Here is a 27240-nt window from a genome sequence, read left to right as displayed (position 1 = left end):
CTCTAAGCATGTTTTCATAAATGTCTAAGAAGTACTTCCAAGAAAACAATCAACATGTCAACATGGAAGTATACAGGTTTTAACAATGCAAACTAATAATGCACCACATCCACCACTTCTGTGACTATTAGGTCAGAATGGTCGCTCATTGGAGGGCATGTTAGCAACAAATGGGTGAACATTCTGTTGCAACAAATTTTGGTCAAAGAAATGGCTGCTGAAATAGAGGTGCTCGATCAAAGAGGGTTCACTATATATCTTTATACAGCATGGTAAATAAGAAACAACTTCTAAAAAGAGTTACAAATGAAAAATTAAGGTTTATCGGAACATTTTTGTAGCGAAGGCCTAGGACACTTTAATGTTTAGGCTTATTTCTTGATTATCTGCTTTTAATCAAGAAATTTCTATACTCAAAAATAAACTTCTCAATAATAACTTCCCATAAACCTGGTTAAAAACATTTGCTGAAGTATAGCCTTCAAGGAACATTTTGCTTCTCTTGAAACTAATTAACTTTGTAAATGTATGAAACAACCGCAATAAACCATTTGATTTTATCGTTGATGTGGAAGCTTTTTCGCACGTGATAAACGGACGACACACATGGAATTTGGAATGATTTTTTTAAGACATGGATATGTTTTAATTTATTTTGACTTTTAACATTTATAAATGGACTGAATATTGATAGTTGGCTACTGGATTGTGCTTGTTCTTTTTGAATTTCAAGGTAAGATGATTTAAGTTATTGGCAGTTGCTGTCCTGTGGAAGGCTAATCATCGGAACTTGTTTTCCTAATTAGTCAAAGCGAAACCACTTGCTTTTAATTTTAGGTTTAAGTTCTTGATTATAGTTTAAAATGTGGTGCATTTAGCCCAATGTTTTTCTGTAGTACATATACTGGAGTTTAAACACTATCTTTTTAGTTTGTAGTTTAAATTATTGGTCTTTTGACCATATTTATTGAATCCTCTACAGCTGATGAGCTTTGGATTCAAGCTTTCATCCTTTTTTTTATTAATTGCTGCTTTTATTTTTCCTTTTTTACATCATGATTATTTTTAAATATGGTTTAAAACTTGTTATTTTACTTGTAAATTTTATATATTTAATTGGCTTTTTAGTTTTGCTGTGTTGCGCATCTATGGGCTTTTGGTTTCCTCTTTTCAATATTCTTCACTTGTTATATATATATATATATATATATATATATATATATATATATACCTATATATACAGTCAAACCTCCATATATTGATTGGATTGATTCTATATATCAAACTTTTAGTCATCTCTATGTTCATTACATAGAAAACTGTTTCCCTTCATCGAAAAAATCTTATATTGAAATTATTTTTGGTTATGACCTCCCTCAGGTGGGCACCCATGACTACAAAACTTACAAGTGAGTCAGTAGAGGTTAAGGGGTAGAGAAACATGAAATTTAGAACAAAACAATCAATCATTTTTGATTTTATGTTACCACTTGTCCTGTAAAACCAATTACTACCTTTTCCTTTATTTTTTTTTCTCATAGTTATTCTTCATTTCTAACTTCGTTAAGCTTCTGTTAAAATCTAAAAATTTTCAAGCTATACAAAAATGAAATGTTAGAGGTATTTCAAACATTACGCCCTAGACTTCCATTTTCACAAAATTCTTCTGATTTAGTTTTCAAATTATTCAATAAATGCAAGTATTTCTTTGGTGAATTTTTTTGTAAAACTGGCTATTCAACAAGACTTTCATAGTTTTTTTTTCTTTTCAAAGAATGGAACTATGATGATTGTAACCAATGTCTACTGTTTATTTAAAAGTAATAAACATTGAACACTTTCATATAATGTAATTCGAAAATAAGTTAGAAATAGAGTTTCATGAAAAAAAAAAGATTTACCTCTAACCATTTAGTTGTAATTACGATAAAATTAAGTTTGTTTCTATGTATCGAAATTTCAATGTATTGAATTTTTTCCCTGCAAGTTGAGACTTCAATATATGTAGCCCCAGGTGTATATTATATATACAGTATGGGAACCCAAATCTGATATTCTCGGGTCCGTGATCTTTCTGAATTTTGAAGTTTTCTGGATTTTGGATTCTGACTAAAAAAAATTGTGAAAACTCTAAAGTTGTTTGGTATTTGTCAAGTTTTTCCTGTTTTTGCTAATGTTTGCACGAAGATTCTTTTATTTTTTGATCAATGTGGATGAAAGTAAACTTTATTATGAAAAAAACAAAAATCTGAGATAATTTGCAATGGTATATAGGCTGTGAATTTTGCTTTTTATTATTATGCAATTTTACAGATTGATACAATAAATAAATCATATCTTTACTAAATAGGTAATTATTGTTAGCCAAAAGTAGATGTTAAAAGATTGCTGCACTAATAGAGGGAAACGCTTTTTTACGCATAACAAGTGGTCTCGAAAAAACTTTTATTCACAGCTGAACTGTGTTTTCTATAAGTAACTGCCGAAAGGTAAAAGTTGTAAATTTTTTAAACTGGGAAAAAAAAAATTTCATTATTGTTTAAAAAACAAAAAATATTTGAGGAAAAGTTCCGGATTTTGGCATCGGGGTTTCATATTGTATGAAGTAGACCCTTGTTTTTGGGGTTTGAGATTTGACACCTTTATTTTATTTTACGCTGATAAGTTTAGGTTTTATGCGGATGCGGCAACGCAAACAGATAAAATTTTCCCCTCTTTCAAAATCCAAACTCCTAAAGTTTGCAGATTACGTGTAATCAACTGCATTTTGGTGTGCTAATAATCGAGCTTGGGCTACTGGAGACATTTTACGAGATTTGTTCCAGAGCTCTTTCCAGAAGTAAAGTTATTAAACTCACACAGTTCAGAACTCATTGGAAGAAGAGCTTTTAGGAGTAACAAAGGAGGCCAAAACCAACGAGGATACAAATGTTGGTGAAGCACAACCAAAAACATTCATTGAAAATATTGAGCCATTCCTAGACAATAGAAATGATCTTTCTAATTTGTTAGTGAAGGAAAATTCTATCGTGGAAATGAGGCAAGTGGTCATGGATGCGTTAATGCTCTTCAAAGAATTACAGAGAAAAATTATGTATGACTGCCGAAAGACTATCATAGCCAGCTCCTCTTTATAAACAGTACACGAAATCAATTTATGCTTTCTTCATGCATGTTGTGAATTAAAGTCGATATAACTACACATTAAACTTATTATACAATTAGTCATCACTAGAGTGAAGTATTTTGTGATCCAGGGAATTAAACCCCTATTTTAACACTAGTATTAAGTCTCAATTTACACAGTATTTCCATGGAACGTAACCCCCACGCGTAAAACAAGGGTCTACTGTATACAGTACATGTACAAAGACAAAAATGATACAAATAGCAAATTGCATAAACACATATCATACCATCATTAACATCATCAAGAATAGCAACCTCTTTTTTCTTCTCAGCAAGATTCTGTTTCTCATTCTGCTGCTTGTTTTTCTTATTTGCCTGTATGAATGTCAAATCTAGTTAGTAAAAGGAATGGAAAATAACATTGAGAAAAAGAGAGAGAAAACAGATGGTATAAATGCAATCATAACAAATGAAATGACTTAAGAAGAATCAAAAGAAAAAGCTTGTAACATATGATATAAACTTTGTTTTGTTTTTTATTTTGCAAAACTGGGGGATATGCAAAAAGAAGCGAACACCCATTCTTCAGTTAATTAAAACTAAAATGCAATAAAAATAAAAAGGGAAAGTAATTAACTATATTAAGACTGACTAGTTTATGTAGCTTATAGTCTTAAGATAACATTGTTAAAATATAAAGACTTTTTGCAATTAAGACTGGAGTTTTAGAGAAGTTATCAAACAATCAGTTTTCTCCCCCCCCCCCCCCCCCCCCATGAATAAATTATTAGCTTTATTGTGTTAAGCTCGCTCTATCAGAAAATTACTAAATGATTTAAAGAAGAGAAGCTGTAATTTGAATTTTATTTATTTTTATTTAAGTTATCAATATCTTTTTAGATAGCTGCAAGATTTAGTAAAATAATATTGACTAAATTACATAGCTGCCAACATGCCAATCAATGCATCAAAATGAAGTTCGCTTATTTCACAGGGGTTTTGTTAGCATGTTAACATCACTCTAGGAACTGAGAAAAAACTGTATGCTTTCAGTGATATACACAGGCCTGGCTCTAGGGGTAGGGGACCTAGGCAGCCGCCTACTGCGGCAGATTTTAGAGGCGGTAAATTTCGAAATTGAAACTATTTTTTTTAAGTTTTAATATATGTTTTAGTGCCATAAGATACATTGCTTTAATGTTAAAAAAAAATAGTTTAGAGTTTGAGCGAGTGCTTGAATATGGAAAACATAGTTCAGAATTCAAATAAATAGAAATTCAGTTTAATTTGAGGGCGGCAAATTACATGATTTAAAATTCTTTTGAAAATATTAAGGGCAGCAAATTACTTGATTTATTTATCTACTAGCTGCGCTGCTCGGCTTTGCACGGTCTACCTCGAAAATAAAAGTTATGCCAAGTGACGTGTGTTCAACAATTCGGCTTAATTAATGGAAAAAAAAAACTAAAATTTCCTGTCAAAATAATGTTTCCTAAATTTTGTTAACAGTAAATCTTTAAGTCCTAAATAAATTAAATGCAACCCTCTATTAATGCAACAAAGATCCTTAATTATCTTCTGCTGGCAGTTCAAAGAAAAAAGGGGGGGGGGGTAAAAATGTGTAAAAGGGGAAAGTTTCCCCTCAAAGCAAAAGCAAAAATTTCATTTGCTCACAGTCATGAAAAAAAAGAGCAACAGATCAAAAATGATTTTATTCACGTTAAATTTAAGCTGAGCTCGTTGGCAAACAATAAATTTCTGATCTGATATGGATGATCCATCGGTCATAAAAATGTGTATAACTACTTTCCCGGTGATTTCAGAGCCTTGGTTTTTTTGAAATTCGAAGGAATTAAATAAACGTGAGGGGTATTTTTTGCGAGCTTTCGAATGAGGCCTAAATCAAGAGAATCAGATAATTATTTCAAGTAGAAAGAGCCGGGCCCTAAAATTGAAATTCGAACGGATTGGCGAATAAGCATAATTTGCGATAATTTTAAATATTCTTTTAATTTCAAGAAATCTGCAGAATTTTTGCAAAATTATATCTTTAGTTGGAAGATATTCGCAGAAAATCTACAGAAACTGCAGGTATTCTGAAAAATTCTACAAAAATATAATGAAATTCTGCAGAAGATTTGTCGGAGGTTTATCTCAGAATTGTTCTGAAGCTCAGGCATCTGTTCTTCGATGTATATTGCAAATTTAGTAGTATTCTGCTTTGGGGGAAAAAGGAGGAGGGGGGGGACATAAACCAGTTACTTAAATTTATAAAAATGAGAGATGATAGGCTAAATTTGGACATAGATGGCAAAGCCATTTTAAACTTTCTAGATTGAAACACACTAATCTTATAATTTGAAAAAATGACTATTTTAATAGGGATGCAAATATTTAGAAATTAGAAGCAGCTGTAACTTGCATTAGGGTAAATATTTTTAAAAAGGCTTTTGATCCTTATCAGAGATTAATAACTTGACTAAGGCCCAGTCTAGCAGACCCTAGAGCAGCAATCCACAATCTAAACTAACTGCCTACTGACAATCTACTTTCCAAGTTTGGCAAACATAAGGATCGACTTCACTGGGTGGTGGTGGCGGGGGAGGGGCTGATCTCTCCTTGCTGTGCCACTGATAAAATTCTATTCAAAACAATGTTTTCCTCACTAAAAAAATTATAAAACATTCATACCAAGTTTGATCTGTCAATCTATACTAACTTTCGCGGACATTATTTTTCAAGAACATAAGGCAAAAATGATTTTTTTCAAAAATACTGAAAACGGTGGCCCTTTCAGCAATTTTAAAGAGTTTTAAAAACTCTTCAAAACCAGTTTGATTCAGAAGCTGAGCCTGACTTTTCCCCAGAAAATAATGTTCATTAATGGTACTCAAACAAAAAATAAACAAGGTCCAAAATGTTGTCAGGATAGACTGAAAACAGGCTCGAGATCGACCGATCGATTGCAATCGACAGGTTGCCTACCGTGGCCCTAGAGTATGTTGCTTGTCACTTTTGTGCAGCATACTGTATTGTAATTGTACAGAAAGCCTGTGCTTATAAACACTTATTTCTATTTACAGCAGGGAAACTTTCATTTTATAAATATTTTAATCAGAATTTAAAAATTACCTTCTTTTCATTTACAACAGGCTTTTCAGGTACTGGTTTCTCAACAGGTGCCCGTTTTTCACTGTTTTCTTTTTTCTTATTTGGTGGAGACTGGTTCTTAAGCACGGCAGTGCCATTTGCTTTTCCATTTTGAAGAAGCTTAGACTGAAAATATTAAAAATAATATGAAAGGATCTTTCATGAGAAGCAAAGTAAATTTAAATTAAGATACATCACAATAATAAATAAATAAAAATGCTAATAAATGAAAGATTTACAGACGTACAATATAAAGAAATAAATTTTAAAATTATCTAAATGTTAAAAAGAGGAAAACTTGTCAACTACATAACATGATGAAAAACATTTCAACATAACTATATCTGATAAAATATTCCTTAACAATTTGACAGAGAGAGCAATTTCTGGACATTTTGCTTTTAATACCAATCAAACTTAACATGACAAACAGTGGCGGCTCGTCACTATGGGCCAGGTGGGCCAGGCCCATCCAGAAAAATTTTACACAACTAAATAGATCATGTCAAAATAACGTTTAGTATTTCTCTAGAAAATTTAAAAAAACAACAAACAAACAACGAATTGGGGACATGAAACACATTTTAAATCTCTAACACTCTGCACAACGATTCAACCAGACACCAAAACAGCAAGTCCGTGTCACTCTGATTTCTGCTGCGTGGGCTCCAGCTCCCTAGCCCTCCAAAAAATAGCTCTACCCAACACAGTAGAAGGGCAATAGCAGGTGGGGAAGGATTTGACACACGTCACTTGTACGAAACAGTCGAAAATGGGCAAAAAACGGCTAGCCCACTGAATAAAAGAAAGTGATCTTATTATCGTTTTCCACCTTCCTTCTTTTGTATTTAATTTTAAATGCCTGTTAGTATCTGGAACTGGCATTTACCATTTTATGGGCTCCCCCCCCCCCCCCCCGATTCTACCGCATTGCGTGCATATTTTTATTTATTTATTTTTCAGTTTGGAACTAATGTGATCGGAATTTCTGAATGAAGAGTTTGTTTTCTTATAGTTGGTTTTGAGTGTGAAAAGTTCTGAATTGGCCCAAAACTTTTACAAAAAAACTTCGATTGGGCGAGATCTATTCAATTTTCTTTTTTGTTCTGATCTTTGGCGGAAGTAATAAGTATTAATCGTATAATAGGTCTTATCGATATGTGTTTTCTATTCTGTAGAAAACACAAGGAAAACTAAGGCGGAACAAACCTAATTTATTTCAATTTGATACGGTACATCGCTTCAAGTCCTTAAAGGCATAGGGCCACATAACTTCAAAAATGACCAAACTATTCGATTTTTTTATTGTTTATTTTGAAACTTCATATTGTTTCAAACTTTATGAAGAGAGTTTCAACGCTCTAGTTTAATTATTTAATAAGTTATTGGCTTTAGGTCACTCACACTAGGTGCACTTTTTCTCGATTTCGAACTGTTTTTGAGCAATCATGAATTGCTTATTGTTTTCACTTGACCGTTGAATGACGTATGCCTTTGATGTTATTTTTCTATTCTTATACTGTCGGCCCCGCTTATACGAATACCCTCGGTTCCAAGAAATATTCGATTAAGCGGGGAAATTTTATTTACCTTTCCTGGTTGACAACTTTTGCTTAAAACGTAATAATAAATCAATATCTAAGTAATAGAAAAAAAAATGTTTTTTATTAAAAAGCGTTTTAAATAAGCTAAATAATCAACAAAATAGTATAAAAACTAAGTATATATAATACAAGTACGTATGAAAATTATAAATATTCAACTTACAATTTGAGGTATTAAATCTTTGTTTCAACACCTTTCTTCAGTTCATATATTTTGGAAAAGTCCATAATAGTGGATTCCTTGCTCAGGGTATTTTGAGAACACTTTTCTCAATTCAATTACCGGGTTTTAGGTAATCAATAATTATCAATTCCTTATTTTCTGCAATGTTAATATTTTGTTGTGTTTAATTTATTTCTCGACTGTCTGTTGGTAATGGCATTGGTAACTATAAAAGGAACTAGATAGAATAGTGGAAATGCTTTGATGGAAAATTAATGTTGTTTTTCCCGCCCGTTGTTTGCCGAAAAATGCTATTTTAAGTTTTTACGTCAGTAATTGCTCTTATTTAATTTTTTTTAAGGTATTCAAAAAAAAATTTCAGGAAAAATATATGTGAAACCGATTACTGTTATTCGATTATCCGAAGAAATTATTTGATTAAGCGGGGATCTCTAACATTACATCTATGGGGGGGGGGAGGATCTCCATAACATTACATCTATAAATTTGGTTCTGAGAGATTTTACCCGATTAAGCGGGGCTGACAGTAATGCAAACATCCATGTGCCTTGGCATCGAATTATTTATTAACGACCTTCAGGACTTTACACAATCCTTTTTACGTGAAAATAGTATTCAGCATCCAGCCCCAGGCATTCATTTGAATTTTGAAGTCAGGAATTCAAACTATGGTTGCGATAAAAGCCATTAGTAGAAAAAAGAAACTCCTCCTATCGCAATCCGCGATAGTGAAAACCATAATTTGAATTCAAGATCTCAAAATTTAAACTTTTAAAAAATTGAAATATTCTTCAGTGTTTCGATTTTTTTTTAAAGTGCATGAAAAATAATTATTGGTTAATAAGTAAGCGCATACAAAGATTCCAAAGAATTACATATTTTATTAAAATGTTTTAAAAATTGCTATGAATGTGATGTGACCCCTAGGTATTATGACGTAGTTTGACACAATTATAAATTGAAGTTAATTCTAATTTTGATATATGAAGAATACACTAGCAATTGAGGAAACTGATTCTAGAAAAAAATAGTTACAAATTTCGTAATTTGACGTAAGGAAGCATGCTAAAACGAAAGTTAATGCTTCTGCGTGATCATGTGCTTGTGTTTTCATCAAGAGTGTAATGTAGTAGTTTAATTAATGCTGTGTGTTATTTATTACTAGTTGCATGGGGTGGGTGTCTTGTCTTTCAATTTAGGTTGTTTATCTTGAATTTTCAAAAAATACTCAAGTGGATATTTTTCTAAAACAATTTCAACTTTGAAGTAGAAGTGAAGATCGAAATGAAGCAACTGTAATAAGGACTATCTTATATTGTTCAGCATTACTAACTGCAGTCCTCTCCATTGTATCTGTATAAATATTGAGAAAACTTTATACAGGGAGCCCACCCGCCAAATTAAGGCACGAGCCGCCGCTAATGACAAAATCAAATAACTTAGTGAGACAAACTAAAACGAACAATTATAAAAATACATAGCTCACACATTATGTGCATATAAGAGAGATAGAAAGAGAATTTTTCTAACTTCCAACCATTTTCATGTTTAATATTATTTCAGACTCTCTTTCAGATAAAAACATGAAAAAGCAAAATAAGTACATAGACATTCTTGGTTTTTTATTTCCAGATCATGCCATTGTGAGATCATGCCATTTGTGCATATTTATTCATGATGTGAGAACATAGGCCTAGTGCCAGGGGGGGGGGGGGTGGCACACGTGCTCCCTAACACCCAACTTGCCAATCTTTGGTCCCAGAACCATAAAGAAATTAGCACCAAAACTAAGAAGTGTATATATTTTTTCGAATTTGTAGCCTTAAAAATGCATTTACACGATCTTTACTAACGTTAGGGTAGAAAAGCGGTCTGGGGGGGGAGGGTGTTCCCCAGCCATTTTTCGAGATTGAAACTTGAAAAAACACACACAAGGGTGCTGCGGTGCTCGAGCACCCCCTAAAATATTTGTGGGGGTGCCAGGCAACCTCCACTATAAAAAAGAGTTTAAAAAGAGGGAATACAACAAAGGGAAAAATAATGTTACAAATTCTGTACATAGTAATTATTCTTATGATTAATTTGTAATAATCGAGCTAAATTCGGCGTTTATTCCATTATTTTTCATCGAAAATTATCTTAGTAACGTAACCTGTAAATAGTTTTTTGTAATGTACATACAGCCCCTTAACATTGGACTGAAGTATATGGTCCTCGGATAACATTTGTGAGTGGAATAAAAAGAAAACAGGAGAAGCATTTCGAATTTTGTCAAAACTTCTCGTGTATTTATAAATAGCCTCTGCGCCTGATAAAATTTTAGTTATGCTTTTAGCTGTCTGAGATTCGTCTGAGCGTTGCTCTGTTTATTGTGAGGCGTTTCGCTGTGTTTTTTTGCGTATTTAGATATAAATATGTGTGCCATTGTTGAGTATACGGTGTTATTTGATATTTGCCTAATTGCTATGGTGAATTTAGCAGTTGTTAACGGTATTTCTTGTACATAGTTGTAAATAAGTCTCCAGTGTTTTTCTCAAGAACTGAGTCATCATTCAAAGAAAGTGTGAAGTTGCACCGAACGTGTAACAATTGGGGCCCAACGTGGGGCTTCTTCAGGACTTTCTTGGAGTAAGTGTGACCTTGAACATTTTTTCATAAAGACTGTTTGAATATGGACTTTATTTTTATGGTGATTACTCGTGCAATGGATGATCAATTAAAACAACTTGTTGACGCAACCAACTGTAAAAAGTGATTTGATTGCAAGTTTTACTGCAAATCAAGAACAATTAAAAAATGAATTAGCGACTAACCAAAAAGAGCTAAATAGTGATTTAACCGCTAAAATTACTACAAGTCAAGATGAAATGAAAAGTGACCTAACGTCGATGAAAACCATGATGGAGGATCAACTAACTGCCATGGGAGATCAAGTCGATGTTCTGGAGAAAAAATTTGATACTGTCGAAGAGCGCATCGCCAATGTGGAAAATAAGTTGGAAGAAGACAACAAATTTACTTCATTTAAGGAAGAAATAATTAAGGACATGGAAAGGAGATTGGCGACCGCGGAAAGCAGCTCTGTACAGTTTGGCACTCCCACATCGGTTGCTCGACCGTCCATTAAATTTGCCACATTTGATGGGAAAACGTCGTGGCAGGTTTACAAAACCCAGTTCGTGATAGTGGCGGAAGCAAACGGATGAGACTCTGCTACCAAGGCCTGCCATCTTGCGGCATCGTTGCGGGGTGACGCTGCGGATATCCTACAGACTCTTCCGGACAACGAGTGCCTGGATTTCATCGCCCTCACATCTGCATTGGAGCTTCGCTTCGGGGATAAGTGCTAGAAAGATTACAGTCGACTCCAGTTGAAATCCCGCTTCCAGAAAACAGGAGAATCCCTGCAAGAGCTAGCGGGGGACGTCGAGAGATTTTCTCATCTGGATTTTTGCGACTGTCCGGCAGATGTTTGAGACAAACTGGCACTTAACTACTACATTGACGGGGTTCGAGATCCAGAAATCCAGAAGGCTCCATGGATGGCGGATGTCAAAGAACCTGAATTCTGCTTTGGTGTATGCAATAGGATACAAGGCCACCCAAGAAGCAACCCGTGTGGATCGCCATCCAATCCGGACTCTGGAAGCTCATGAGTCTGATTCCAGGTTGTCCCACCTCGCTTAACTTGAGAGACAACTCCATGACTTGGCAAGACATCTGAACAGCGTAACAGCCCAAAAGAAACAAGGAGCAGAAGTGTTGGAAATGCGGTAGTGAAGGAGTTGTCCGGTTCGCCAAGCAACGCAAGGGAAGGAAATCACCACCACCAGAGCTCTGCAAATTTCCTCTACTAGTAGTAGCAGTAATGGATAATTTTTGCATATGTAAATGGTAATCCTTGCAAACTGATTGTCGATACAGGAGCCAATGTGACAATCATTAGGACAGATGTGGCTCATGAATTTGGATTGAAACTGTTGTGGACATCGCCACGCGTAAGTCTCCAGACTGTGACAGGTGATAAAATCGAGATTGAAGGTAAAGTGGACTTGGAAATAGTGTTTGGGGATACCACCTACCAGTCTTGCATAATATAGACAAACGTGCGAACGGCATTCGCAGAAAATTTTTGGCTCTGCAGAAATTTTTTTTTCAAACTGCTAACCTAAATTTAAAAAAAAAAAAAAAAAAAAATTAAGGGAATTTTTAAGAAAATCCCAGAGTTTATTTCTGTTAAAGTCTTTCTCCAAAAGCCTTTTAGAGTACATGTGTAAAAAAATAATGGTTTTGGCAGTTTTCTTCAGTTAGTGAAAAATAAGCAAACTATATGTTATTGTAAAAAAAAATGATTTAAAGCACTTTTTTTTTGTTGCTTTCATATCTGAATATAAATGTAATTTTTTTTCAAGGCTAAGTTAGGCAAAATAATTATTTGCAGAAAATTTTCCAGTTAGGATTTATGTTCGCAGAAAGCTTTTCATTTTATCTAAGTGTGCCACCTACCATCATATGGCATTTGTTGCTGATATCACGGACCCCTTCATTCTCGGATTAGACTTTTTGAAGAAATATGATTTCAACCTCGACTTCAAGACTAATGAGCTGCACTCGATAAGCACATACTACAGGAAGACATAGCCGTTTTCCAAACAGAAAATGATGTAAAATCTGCTCATCAAATAATAGCCTAAACAGATTTATTGATTCCCGCAAGATCAGAATCATTAATACCTGGTTCCATTGAAGAAAGCAATAGTTTTCAATTTGACCTCATCGAATATCCTAGCCTAAGCAATAACCCAAAAGCTGTGCTGGTAGCATCTATGCTTGTGGACCTTTCTAAGGATGTAATTCCTGTGAGAGTTGTCAACGTGAGTGAAAGGCCAAGGAATATCCGGAAAGGTGAAGTGTTAGCAACTTGTACTCCAGTAAACTATATCATTAGACGAATCAATTCCACCGAGACTGTGTTTTCTGAGTAATTGACATTAAAGTTAATTGGGAGTGCGCCATTATCGAAAGATCAAAGAACTGCTGCATAACAATTGGTGGACGACTTCAAGCATCTGTTTTCGTCTACATCGGAGGATGTTGGCCATACGAATTTAACGCAGCATAGGATCTACACTGGAGAACATCCCCCTATTAAGCAGCATCTAAGACGAATACCGTTCGCCAAAAAGGAAGAGGTTGAGACCCTCCTGAAAGAGATGCAGGAGAATGACATCATCGAACCCTTGTCCAGTCCTTGGGCCTTTCCCATCGTCTTGGTCTGAAAGAAAGATTGCTCCACCAGATTTTGTGTTGATTACCAAGGGCTGAATGAAATCACCAAGAAAGACAGTTACTCTCTTCCTATAGACTACACCTTGGACACTCTTTCTGGACACAAGTGGTTTTCGACCCTGGAGTTGAATAGCGGCTACCGGCAGGTTGAGATACACCCTGATGACCGAGAGAAGAAGGCGTTTACAACTGGACAAGGCTTAAGGCAGTTTAAAGTGATACCCTTCGGCCTCTGCAATCCACCAGCTACGTTCGAGCATCTTATGGAGACAGTGTTAAGAGGACTCTCCAACGAATCCTGTCTGGTCTATTTAGAGGATATCATTATCATGGGACGCAGCTTCGAAGAACATCTGGCTAATCTTAGGAAGGTGTTTCAAAAGCTTAAGAAAGCCAATCTGAAGTTGAGCCCATCCAAATGTAATTTGTTTCGCTGAGAAGTGCAGGGGCGGATCTAGAGGGGGGCCATGGCCCCTCCCAAAACTTTGTGAATGTAGGATTTTTTTTAAGAAAAAAAAGAAAATATTATGAGGAAAATTTAAAAAAGAACACATGAATCTTACTTTAATAGAAATTTTAAGTTTTAAATGTGAGAGAAATTACATCCCTCTTTTTGAAACAAAACTATTTTATTGCTAAAATTTTGCTTCATTGTTTACATCATTTCTTGACGCAAACGACGGACGATCTGTGGACATGAGAACGATCTATGGATGCTGCTGTCCTCTGAGCACACCTATTGCTTACGAGATCAAAGAGTGCTCAAATTTGTGTTTTATGGCTTTAATTTCGAAACTTTTCTGGAGGAGTGCCCCTTACTCCCATGCTCCTCCACAAATGCCCACGAAGATAACTAAAAGTTGATATCCATTTCTTCAAAGCAATAAATTATCCATGAAGAATTTTTCGATATTAATCTTATCTTTAATTTTATAAATTCCCCCAATTTCTATTGTTATTTTTAAATTCAAACTTGGCATAAAAACCTTGAAGAAGGGTAGGAGCAGTGGTTTTTCGGAAAAGTCAATAATCTGGCACTGTTAGAGAAGTGATAATTAGGACAAAAATATAAAGAAAGTTTGAAAAAAATTTGAATGGCCCCTCCCTAAATGATCGGCTAGATCCGCCACTGGAGAAGTGAACTACCTTGGTCACATCATCTCTTCTGAGGGTGTACAAACCGATCCAGGAAAGGTATCTGCAGTGAGTTGGAGTCATCCCGAAAACATCCATCAGCTGTGAAGCTTCCTGGGGCTCTGCACGTACTATAGGAAGTTTGTGAAAGGCTTTTCCAACATTGCACGACCTTTGCATAAGCTGACGGAGAGCAAGCAAAAGTTTGAATGGTTCGAAGAATACAAAGATTCATTTCTACTAATGAAGGAGGCTTTAACATCAACGCCTATTCTCTCATGCCCTAAGCCTGAAAAATCCTTCATCCTGGATACTGATGCGAGCCACGAGGGCATCAGAGCTATTTTATCTCAAGTAATAGACAGCAACGAACATGTCATCGCTTACTGGAGCAAATGTTTATCAAAGTCGGAGCGAAATTACTGCATCACCAGAAAGGAGTTGCTAGCCATAGTAAAAGCTGTAGAACACTTCCAACATAACCTCTACGGCCGAAAATTTCTGCTTTGGACAGATCATGCCTCATTGACTTGGCTTTTGAAGTTCAAATATCCGGAAGGCCAGATAGCCAGGTGGATACAGCCGCTCCAGGAATATGACATGGAGATCAAGCATCGAAAAGGGTTGTCTCACAGTAATGCAGATGCTTTATCAAGGAGATCCTCTCCTGAGAACTGCCACTATTGTTCCTGAATCGAGAAACAGTATGGAACGACTAGCCCTAGAGCCTATTAGGTGACAGCGACTTCAAACCATCAGAACCTGATCCATGGAGTGATGACCAAGTTCGAAAAGATCAACTTGAAGACCCAGAAATAAAACCAATTTTGGAGTTCATGGAGAGTGACAGTCGGCGACCTAGATGGCAGGATGTTTCCATCTTCAGTCCTGCAACAAAGATACTGGGCTACTTATTATGGAATTAACTCCATTTATGGAACAGCATGCTACATAGAAAATGGGAATCTGACGACAGAAAAACATCTAGGTGGATGTTACTACTTCCTTGATCAAGGATTTCAGATGTTCTGAAAGAAATACATAGTAGTGCGACTGGAGGACATTTTGGTGTCTTGAAAACCCTCAATAAAGTTCGAGAGCTCTTCTTCTGGAGCAAGGCGAAGGATGACGTGGAGAAATGGTGCCATTCTTGTGACGCCTGTGCTGCCCGTAAAGGACCGAAGAAAAGAATCTGAGGGAAGCTACATCTGTCCAACATTGGAGCTCCTTTCGAACGAATTGGGATCGACATCCAGGGTCCTCTACCAAGAACTGCTGTTGGAAACAAATACATCCTTGTTTCCGGGCCCGAAGCATATCCCATTCCAGATCAAGAATCTACCACCATAGTAGAGACTCTAGTCCAGCATTGGATTTCGAGATATGGAACTTTTGCAGATTCATTCCGGCCAAGGGAGGAATTTCATCTCTCGGTGTTTAAGGGCCTATGTCAAATTCTCAGAATTGAGAAAACTAGGACAACACCACTACACCCACAATCGGATGGCATGGTGGAGAGATTAAACCACACAATCCTGAATAATCTCTCCCTTATCGTCTCTAGAAATCAACAGGATTGGAACAAGAAGCTACCTTTGTTCCTGCTGGCCTACCGCAGTGCTCTCCAGGACTGCCGGATATGCCCCCATGCTCTTCGGAAGAGAGCTTCGGCTACCTTGTGATCTCGTCTTTGGTCATCCCCCGGATGCACCTTCATCACCTGAGGAGTACATCCAGGCCCGGTTGGAAGATGTTCATAACTTCGCACGGGAGCAAATCAACATTGCGGCAGAGAAGATGAAGACCTGATACGACAAAAGGTCCACGGGACATGAATTCCAAGAGGTGACAAGGATTGGTTATGGAATCTCATCCAACGGAAAAGTCTTTCACCAAAATTGCAGTCGCATTGGGATTGACCCTATAAAGTCCTTAACCGACTCAATGACGTCGTAGTGAGGATTCAAAAATCACCTAATGCAAAACCTAGAGTGGTACATTATGATCGGCTAGCCCCATACTATGGCCATAGTTCATGAGTAATTACGTAAACAGCGATGGTTGATAACATAAAAGTTGCAGATAATTTTTGCTTTTAATGTTTAGTAATATTTCTTGTTATTATTGTGTTCTCTGTGCCTGATTAGTTATTAGGTGATCAAAAACTTTTAACTGCATCAAAAGCCTATGTGAACATGAGCAAGTAACAATGCATTATCCTTTCTCCTTCCTCTCTAGCTTTCTCTTGCGGATCAGGATGAAAATTCCTTAAATACGGTTGAAATTTCACATATAGACTGCTAAAAGTGTACTTTTTCGTGTTTTACTTAAAAAGAATTAAATATGTCAACAGCATACTTATTTTAATTAATAAAGTAGACAATGTCTGTGTGAAATAGACTGCATTAAAAATGCTTATGTTTCATGGTCTCATGCAGCTGCAGAAATAACTCGACAAATCTCTAAACTTATACACATAATCAGACATCTATTATTAAAAAATTTTCCTAAAGAGAAGTGTTAACTATTCTTCATTAAAAAAGTGAAGCATATTTCCTTGTTCTCAATTACTGTATCCCACTCATATACATATTTGACGAGACAAATTTATATGCCTGTAATTCAACATGGAACTTTGTATACAAAAATAGTTTAATGAGGTACTTCTAACAATAAAAATACAAAAAGCATTAATATTTTAATTGAAGTTATTAAGCGTTGCGGGCGTGACATAATACTAAGTCGCACCGGCAACATCTTTAAAAATTAAACACACATGTAATAACAAATTTAAAGAAATTTATAAAACAATATGATGGAATATATTTAAATGACAAAACAAAAACTATTTCCTTTGATTTAACTGTGGGAACCCCAGTTTACAAATCAAAATTAACATTAGTTGAAAGTGGGACATTGTGTGGCAAATTTATTTAGTTTGAATTGATAAATTGTTGCTTCTATGGACAAGAAAATAATATTTTTGTAAATCATATCATGATAAAGAAAAATAATTTATAATGTAATGTTTTAATTGAAATTAAATTAACAGTTCCAAAACAATTATAATTATGTATTTTTTATTTATTTTATTTATTTATTTATTTTTTGAAAATAAATACAATAAAAAGTGCAGATTGTTTTCTCTCTTTTAATTTAAAGAATTAAAATAATTAAAATTGCTATTAAAGTGTTTACTAAGTTAGAATAAAATGTAGATAGGGGCAGTTTGAAAATAACCAAAATTTAACATAATAAATTTCATGTGAGATTAAAAATTTTATTGAATTTCAATTGTAAATATTAAGTCTGTTGAGTATGTTTGGAATTGTCGCTATATTTATTACACAATCAGTGCATCGTGTCATTCCTATTAATGAAGGTACAATTGATACAGCATTAGCTACAGAAAATGCATATGAGAGAATTAGCTGCCACATTTTGATAAGGATACAATATTCGTTACTAACAGAATTGCAGCTGAAGTTTTTGACGAAGTAGTTTTGTTCAAATAAAACAAATGGATGATGATTTTCAAATAGAGTATCTAAAAAAAAAATTCAGAGAAAAAAAATATGTATACAGGGGTCTGGCCAGAACAAATTTGGGTCCGTTAACGGACCCTTCACAAAAATCCGATCAACCAAAACGGACCTTTCACAAAAATCCGATCAACCAAAACGGACCCTTCACAAAATTCTGGTAAACAAAAACGGATCTTTCACAAATTGTTTATTGAAAAAGCAAATCTCAAATTAAAATAATACAGCATATTTAAAGTTAAATTAGAGGAATCAACTTATACAAAATCAGCTAATTGCTGATGCTCCTGCAAGCCATAAATAATTACTACCGCCAAATAAATATAATGCCTGTTGTTGGTTTCTTTGAAAGAAATTAACAGCTGAAAGTCAGTTTGGTTTATAATTTTGCTTGTTTGTTTTATGCAACGGTGTTGTTGTAAACTTCTTTGGAAAAGCGTCAACATTCTCGGAATAGGCGTAGTAAGCACTTTTCTCCCCACTCATGATTTAATCATCAATAATATACAGCGAAATGAATTTAGAACTGCAAAGGATAGTATGGGTGGGGCGGATGTGATCGCTTCAGATAGGGTTAAAAAATTTCAAACTTATCGCCACTTAGTGTCTGGTGGTGCGATGTTAAACTGTTATTTTGGGAGAAAGTTATATATGTTTGATTTTTCGATACTAAAAAGGGTTAATTAACTTTAAATAAACTTTTATTTACCGTTATTTTTTTCTATAGATGCCTACATTTTGAAAAACGCAATCTTTTTACATCCGGTACGAGAATCATATTTTATTCTTTTTTTCAAGCTAACTTCGCTTTATTAGGATGCAAATAAATGAAAAGTCTCTTTATTTTTGTAACAAAGCTTATTTCAAGTTTTTAAAGGAGAATTCCATTTTTTTTATGAGTCAATAATTAAAATGCTGAATCGATGGCTTATTTTTTATTTTATTTATTTATTTATTTATTTTTGCTTCAACTGTGTCCAGATATTAATGATATGTTTATCATAGGACTCTAAAATGCAATTCAAAAGTAATTTTATCAAAAGTATTTATTTTACTAGCTGTTTTTATACTTTTGATTCCTTCACTTTGAGGATTGCAATCTCTTTGCATCCGCTGTGGAAATGTGATTTTTCGACATTTCGATGTTTATTACGCTTGTTAAGAGGTAAACAAATAATTTTTTTTTTTTTTTTGTGAAAATCACGGAGTTTATAAGGTTTGAACGAAACTCTGTGCTCTTAAACAGTGTCTTGGGTTAAAAAGTTAAATGCTGAACCCCTGCCTAATTTTTTTTTCTTACAGTTATTTTAAATACTATTCAAAAAACATTTCTAGTGTAATTTAACATGATGTAGAATGGTAGATAAATATTGATACTTGAGGGGTGCCCATCTCCCAGGGAGCGATGCCTCCCCCCTCTTCCCAAATACTAGAAAAACACTCAAGAATGATATTCTCAACAGAAAAGAGAAAAAACACTCAACTTTAAGTGTCAATGATGCAGTTTCCACCTTCTCAAGAGTCTAAACTTTCGCTTTTACAAGAAAAAAAATTTTTTTTTAATTATTTGATTTTTCACAAAAATAATTGATTTTTCACAAAAAATAATTGATTTTTCACAAAAAATAATTGATTTTTCACAAAAATAATTGATTTTTCAAAAATAATTGATTTTTCACAAAAATAATTGATTTTTCACAAAATTATTTTATTTTTCACAAAAAACGGACATTGTGAAAAATCCTGGACAGACCCCTGGTATATCTTGCCAAATCAGCCATGATGCATGTATCCAGTGAGTAAAAAAATATAATTTTAAAAAGCCGACAACTGCAAGAATTTAAACTCAAGATTGGGAATGCAATTTCTTTTGTATATTACTCCTTTGACATTACAGTCAAACTTGCTGAAACGAGCCCTGATATAGGGAGAACTCTCATTTAGAAAAGAAATCTGAACAATTTGGTTCGCAGAACGTTAAGTGGGGGCATAAACCCTCTTTTAACGAGCAAAACCTGCTTAAAAGGAGATTCTTTTATGTTCCATAAAATTTCTATGGACTTACAGTTCAGTTTTTCTTCCCTTGGGAAGATTCCTTTAACATTTTGAAGTTAACTGAAAGTTGGTAATGAATCAGAAATCATGAGAACAAGTGATGAAAATCCTTTTTTTTTTTAAATTTGTGGAATAAAGTAGCATTTTGAATATTATGCATTTATTAACTTAAATGTTATCAATTCTTAGTATAATGTAGCTCAAATTTAAGCTAATTCAGAAGAAAAAAATAACAAAAGCAATGAGGATAACCACAAATGTGAAGAATATTAAGAAACACAGCCCTCAACATACTCAATGGCTCTTGATGTTTCCAAAAATTTAGCGTTTTTGAAGCCAGGGATGAACTAACGATTCTTTTTTCTTTGGAAAGTAAATATCCTCAAGAAAAATAACGAATGAATAAAAAGAGACATTAAGACAAGTCAAATCAAACTAAACAACTTCTGAGTACAAAAAAAAAATGTATGGATAATCTTTAGGATTTGTTTTATGAACTCTTTTTTCATGAGTAAGGGGAGGTGGGGCACGTTGGTCCGCTTTTTTACTTATTTTTTTATGTCATCAAAAAACTTAATCAGCAGTTCGATTTTTTACAACAAGTTTCACTAAACCCTTCTGAACACCAGACTTTTTTGGAAATGTTGAATTGATAAACTTTTTTTATATTCATTTTTAACGGACCCTTGTAAAGTAGACCAACGTGCTCCACTGGTGGGGTACATTGGTCCGCCCGGTGGGGCTCCAGACACCGCATAACTCAAACAGCATTTGTTTCAATTTTAGTGATATATGCTAGCAAACGTTGTAACTACCTTATTCTCTTGTGTGTAGAGTGAAAAATATAAAGTTGAAAGATCAATATAACACATTAAATCAATTTTAATTGATGAATAATCTTTAATGGAAAACTAACAAGCATTCACCATAAGTACACAATTATTTTTTAAAAATCAAAAGAAATCAATTATTCAATATTTATGAGACAATAGAGTAAACTAAAGATGTGTTAACTTATATCTGGGAATATAAAAGTGCTACTTCCAGAGCTTTGGAAGTATAGTACTTTTATTGGACCAGGTTTCTGAAGGATAAGTCATGGGCAGTTCTCAAAAGGTGGGAACAAAAAAGTTAACTTTGGGCGATTTCAAAAATTTTCGAATTTGATATCAATTTTGCTTTTATTCTATAGTATGCATACCTAGAACACAATATATGAACATGAAAAGACAGCAGGTATTTGTAAAAATTGTTAATTAGCAAATTAAATTAGCAGTCTGTAGGTAACAGATTTTGGACATTGTTGTCCTGTAGGTAACGGATTTTGGACATCATCATAATGTAAGTTTCACCATTTTTGACAACTGTTAATCTGATTTTTAACTTTTCCAATGAAAATTTTATTTACTACTTTTTGAATTTTGCAATTTAATGATAAAGAGGATAGTAATGAAGTACTTGAATGGCTATACATACTGCTCTTTACATATAATAAAGTTTTGGAATGATTTTGAAAAAGTTGATGAAAGGTAGAAAAAAGCTTCATGGAAATAATTATACAAACTTGTAGTTTGATTTTTTGGGACAAATAAGAAATAAAAATAGAGACAAATAAATACGACATATATATTTTTAAAGGAAAAATAAACAAAATATGCTTTAAGAAAGAATGTAAAAAGTGACATCAGTTTTAATAATGAATATTTTTTTCTAATGTCATAAGAATTAAAACGATGTCTAAAAAAAAATTATTGAAAAAAGAAATTCGTATTTCTATTTGGAGATCGTTAAATTATATTTCCAAAAGAAAGAAGAGAAAAAAAATTCTAAAATAATAAAAGCGGCGGGAAAAAAAAAATTGCTAGTGCAGGTGATAAAGTCGCCAAAACTGGTGCAGCTGACGATTAAGGCTGTTGTCCCAAGAGATTGGCGCCAAGGGAAAATCAATCTACTCCCGTAATCAAAATCAACAGCAAATAGCCTCCCGATCTTTGTTGCATACGACATGATTTTCAGTCTAGAATGGATTGAGATAATATTGTAGAAAAATTTTGCGTTTTTATAATTTAAATTAATTTTAAATGAAAATCTCGCTTGGCGACGGTTTCAGAATAGCAACCATACACGCACTAAAAACTGAGCAACTTTGCTTCCTACTACAAATCCTGTAATACTATTAGGGAAAAAAACAGTTATCGATGATTCATAAGACTTTGAGGGTCGTAATGATAATTTTTAAAGTTCATTTTAATCAATTTTTATATTTTAAAGTGTGGATGTTTTAAAAACTTGTTCAATCTACGGACATTTAGTTCCAACTTCCTCATGCAGATGTCGCTGAAGTAAGAAATCTGAAAAATACCAGTGTCTGGCACTTTTCCTAATTAACTCTACCATAAATCACTTTAGCTTTCTCCCCTTTTTCCCAACGCGAGCCACTTGCGAGTTCCTCCTTTCTTCAAAGTCTGATAACGATGTTTCCCGAGGGCCCAGGGAATCGACCCCCCATCGAGAAGTGGTTGAATGCGTTCCTTTTGCTAATTTCAGCTTGTCACTGAGGCATTTCGCAATTTTTAATTTTGTCGGTCTGTATTTTGTTGTTGTAAATGCCATTCTCTAATAAAATGAAAAAAAAAAAATAATAATAATAATAAAAGCGATTTTTTTGGCTATTTTGAAACGAAAAACATTTATATATGTTTTTTTTATTTTTATTTATGAGATAAATGAAAAATCATAGTGTATTCGACTATGTGTGAGCAAAAATTTTTAATTTACCTAAATCTGTCACGTTTGCTGTAATTGTATAGTTTGGTTTGAAGTTACCGGTTTATTAACGACTGCTTCGGTTTAGTCACTTAATAAAGAGGATTTCTTCTCTGGAAAAAGCAGGCTCCATCAAATATCTGTTGTTCGTTCGATCGACACTCAGAATAATTTCTGAAATTTCAACTTTTCATCATAGTTTTCCTAAACATTCTTGACTTAATATCTCAATAAGAAATAGTATATGATTTACACAAACACAAACATCGTATATGGGCGATAAAAGAGAAAAACGAAAGGTGAAAAAATGTGCAGACCAAATTCAAGAAGCTTTCCTTGAAAGTTTTAGGGTTGTGACTATTTTTCAAGAAAATGAGTAATCTCCTTTCAATAATGGTTTGGAAAAGGATTTGATACGGTTAAATTTAATCTTGTCCCCCTTTTCATTTTGATTTTTCCTCATGCAAATTGATCACTAACTTAATTTCTTCTAAATATTTAACATTTATGACTCCTTTTTGTTCAGTATTTCCGTAATAAATACCTACTCAGCACATAACTGTAAATTTTAGTTTTTACATTTCAAATCCAGTGCAGATTTTCGTGGATGGTATTCTTATTCACTTACTATATCTACATGACAGTGGCGCCTACTCCCTGGAACCTGAGGGGGCCCGAGCCCCCCTCCCAATAAATCAAGAAAATTATTAGTTACATTATGTTTTCAAAACTCATAAATTTATCTTTTATTTTTCTTGTTTGAAGATAGTTTACCTTGTAAAATACATTCAGTAATGAGTTAAAACAAATAATTATTACGGTTGTGTAAGCAGGTTAACTGAAAACGAGTGGTGTGAATAATAATAGTGTTACAGTGCTGCGAGCACTGTAAACATTTGTCCCAGTGCGCGAACTTACGGGTCAAGTCTGTTGCCGGTGGGCAGCGCTGCTTCGCACTCACCTAAGTGTTGCTGATCTGGGAAAAAATAGATGACAGTTTGATATATTATATGGCAGGCGTGATAGTTTTGAACACTTTTGGGAATTGTGTTTAAAAGAAAACCTTCACAAAATGATGATCCTTCCCTTCCTCGGAATCGACTTATACCAAAGAAACATGAAAACAACGAAGGCAGCTCACCGCACACTTTCAAAATCCCAAAGGAATACAGTTGACTCCCGCTACTTACGCGATATGGCTATAACGTGATTTTTTCTCCTGTATTCAGACCTAACGCGAATTCCTCACCCGCAACACGAAAATTCTCGGAAGGGAATCGTGGTGTGTTCGTATCGGCTTTATTATTGGATACTAAAAAAATGTTTTTTCCATGAATGGATCTTCATCCTTTCAGCATCGCTGAGAGTGGAATTTTTCTTTTCATTTTAAATGCGAGAATTAATGAAATATAATGACACCTAAGAGCACTGTTTCATCTAAAGTTTATGAAGATAAAAAGAGAAAGTTTCTGACAATTAAAAAAAGTTAGAGCTTCTTGAAAAGCTGAAGCTCAACTAAAAAATGCGTTGAAGGTAGCACAAGAATTAGGTATGAGTGAATCTTCCATACATACAATTACAAGTTAAGAAAAAGAAATCCGTAAAAATTCACCGAGTAGTGTCTTAGTAAAATGAAAAAATTATGAAAATGGAAACTGCTCGTGTATTGTGCACAAATGTCAATAATGGATCGACTGTATAGTACAACTAAAGATGCATTTGCTTTTCTTACTATTTACTGTGCCTACCGTATACCGGTTTATTTTTTCTTTCTTTCCCATTGATCATTGATTTTATACATCGTAGCAGTATTTTATGTTGAATAAAACATTTTTTTTGTTTTAAATACAAGTAAACATTCAGTTCTTTATGTAAGAAACAGTAATGTACAGTTAGTTAAGAAATGATTTTTAACGGTTTGAGGGGGTGTTTACAAATGTCTAAAATAATTAGGTACGTTTATAAAAAAATGTACACATACCCTTTTCCACAACGCGAAATTTCGACTTACGCGAGGGGTCTTGGAATGCATCCCTCGCGTAAGTCGGAACTCGACTGTACTACAAGGCAATATATATTGAGGCTTGTAAAATGGTGCAATTTTGCATTATTGGGCGATTTGCATCAACTGGACGCACACAGGTCATTGCAGTTGAACAGAAGTGCTTGCTTTTATTAAGCAGAGGTGAAAGAGAGGAGAACATTTTGAAAAATCAACTAAGTTTTTCAAAAATGATCTAGACATTGATTGACTGCGTTTACACTTAAATATGTTAGGCGATATCATTAATGAAAAAACAACTGGCCTTAAAAAGCATGCGTAAATTAAACTACCTTTTTGCAAAAATACTGTGTGTATTTGTGTTTATTTTTTCCTTTTTTCAAAGCTAAAAAATATGTGTCGGGCTTGTCGAGTTTTCGTGGTTCTAATGTTGATTATATGACTTTGAAATGCTTTAAATAAAACTTTAAAACTCACTATTTTTCATCTCAAATTTAGAAAATTTCCTGCGGCATGCCCCCTCCCCCTCCAATTTTTTAAGTCGGCGTCTCTGGGAGTGCCCTTCAATGCAAGTCAAGCGCCCTACCTTTTCCATGTCCAGCTACGGCACTGCATGACTCCCCATAAAATAGAACAAAAAAATGTCGCTTACTAAGACAAGTGACATGATCTAGTTGAACCAGAAAAATTTGTATACCAACTTTTGGATTGTTTTACTATGAAAATGCCATGTCACATACTGTTTGTTTTTTAAAATTATACACATCACAAAATATGTAAATTGGCATTTTCAAGGCACAAAAATCGACCTTTATTTGGGAGGGGGGGCACCTCCGTGGGATTACATACCCCCTAAACCCCCGGTGATGATTGGCACAGCCCCCCCCCCCCCAATAATTTTTGCAAGTCAGCGCCCATGCTACATGGGCATTGCGGAGTTAGGGGTGGGGCAAAGGGATAAAACCTTCTATCTCCTCACACATACACCAGATCTGAACATACACCAGGTAATGTATAATAGTTTATAAATATGGTAGGGTGGGGGGGGGGGGGTCTCCTATGTAGTCAAAACTTGCAAAAGAGTAAACAGTCATCTGCAACGGTACGGAAAGGCTTGGAGGAAGTAAGGTGGAGGTATTTTTATCTGAAGTTATTACCTTCAAATTAAATCTATCAAATATAGATTACTTTGTTCCCAGGATGAGGGGGTTGTATCCCCCACGCCCTCCCTCCGCCATTTAAGAGGTCAGCCGCCGTTTAACTTACAAAAGATTAGACCGAAATTCCGGAGATTCTAATTACTGCAATACTTTTCGAATTTAAGTCGGTACTCCGAGAGAAATATATAAATATATATGCTATGTTTAGCGACATATTAATGTTGGAGGGGTGGGGGTTAGAGGGATGTAGCCCCTTCTCCAACTTGATAAAATTTAAAACAGATTCAGTCGTGATTTGCAATGACACGGAAAGGATGAGTTTACACTTTTATCGGTTGACTTTTCATCTTAAAGCTCACACATTCAAACTAGAAATGGGATTCCTTCGAACCAGTGGTTGAAAAAACTACATTTTTTTTTTTTTTGTTGTTGCGAACTACAACTACAACTACTTTGTTACAAATGTAGTTAACTACAACTACTTTTTTCAAAATGTAGCATCTACAAACTACTTTTAAAATGTAGTTGCTACTTCGCTACTTTCCAAAAAATAAGTAGTAAATACAAAGCATACACAATAGGTTGTCCCTCAGAAAATGAAAGTCAATTTTTCAAGTCGAATACACTCTTGTATTTTTCCTCTTGTGTCAAAAAAATTGTGAAAAAAGCCTCATATAATTTGCACAACGGTAACCCGTGCCGACTTGCACCTGAAAGTGTAAAACAGTACTTGTATGCTAGGCCAAATAAAAAAAAAAAGAAAAAAAAAAGAAAAAAAAAACTTTTTTTAGAAACTCGAAATTTCTGTTGATAAAACGTTGTCCCTGTACCCAACACCCCACATGTACCACAAGAACATTTATTCAAATTAAAAAACATTTAGATATGCCACACTTGACCTAAAATTTATAATTTTATTTAAAAAAATTGTTTTTTTTTTTTTTTTTTTTTCAGTTATCTTTCAAAAAATTACATAAAAAATTTAAATAGAATATCAAGTTCAAAAATTACTGGCGAACACATTTACAGATCAACAATTACAAACGAATAATAAAAACATAATATATTTTAAATGAAAAATTTAACTCAACCTGGAAAAAATCCATATCTTTGAGTACTATGTGGGAGACTTAAAAATTGCAGGAAAACAAAAATTTATATTTAACGCTAATTATCTACTTTTCTACTTTACTGTTTATATTTTTCAGCATGATAATTTCGTAAA

The 27240-nt window shown here is 34.2% G+C and overlaps 1 protein-coding gene across 1 annotated transcript in view; it reads right to left on the bottom strand.

Annotated features, from left to right (window-relative positions):
• Window positions 1–27240, bottom strand: part of LOC129231399 (probable replication factor C subunit 1) — a 72452-nt gene that overhangs the window by 28458 nt on the left and 16754 nt on the right. The window contains exons 2-3 of the mRNA XM_054865704.1: window positions 6262–6405; window positions 3417–3504 (exon numbers count right to left, since the gene is read on the bottom strand). Of these exons, the coding sequence (XP_054721679.1) occupies window positions 3417–3504; window positions 6262–6405 (232 nt within the window). The remainder of the gene's footprint in view (window positions 1–3416; window positions 3505–6261; window positions 6406–27240) is intronic.

Source organism: Uloborus diversus, chromosome 10 (genome assembly GCF_026930045.1).
Source record: "Uloborus diversus isolate 005 chromosome 10, Udiv.v.3.1, whole genome shotgun sequence".
NCBI classification, from domain to species: Eukaryota; Metazoa; Arthropoda; class Arachnida; order Araneae; family Uloboridae; genus Uloborus; species Uloborus diversus.
This window is presented reverse-complemented; position numbering and strand designations above follow the sequence as displayed.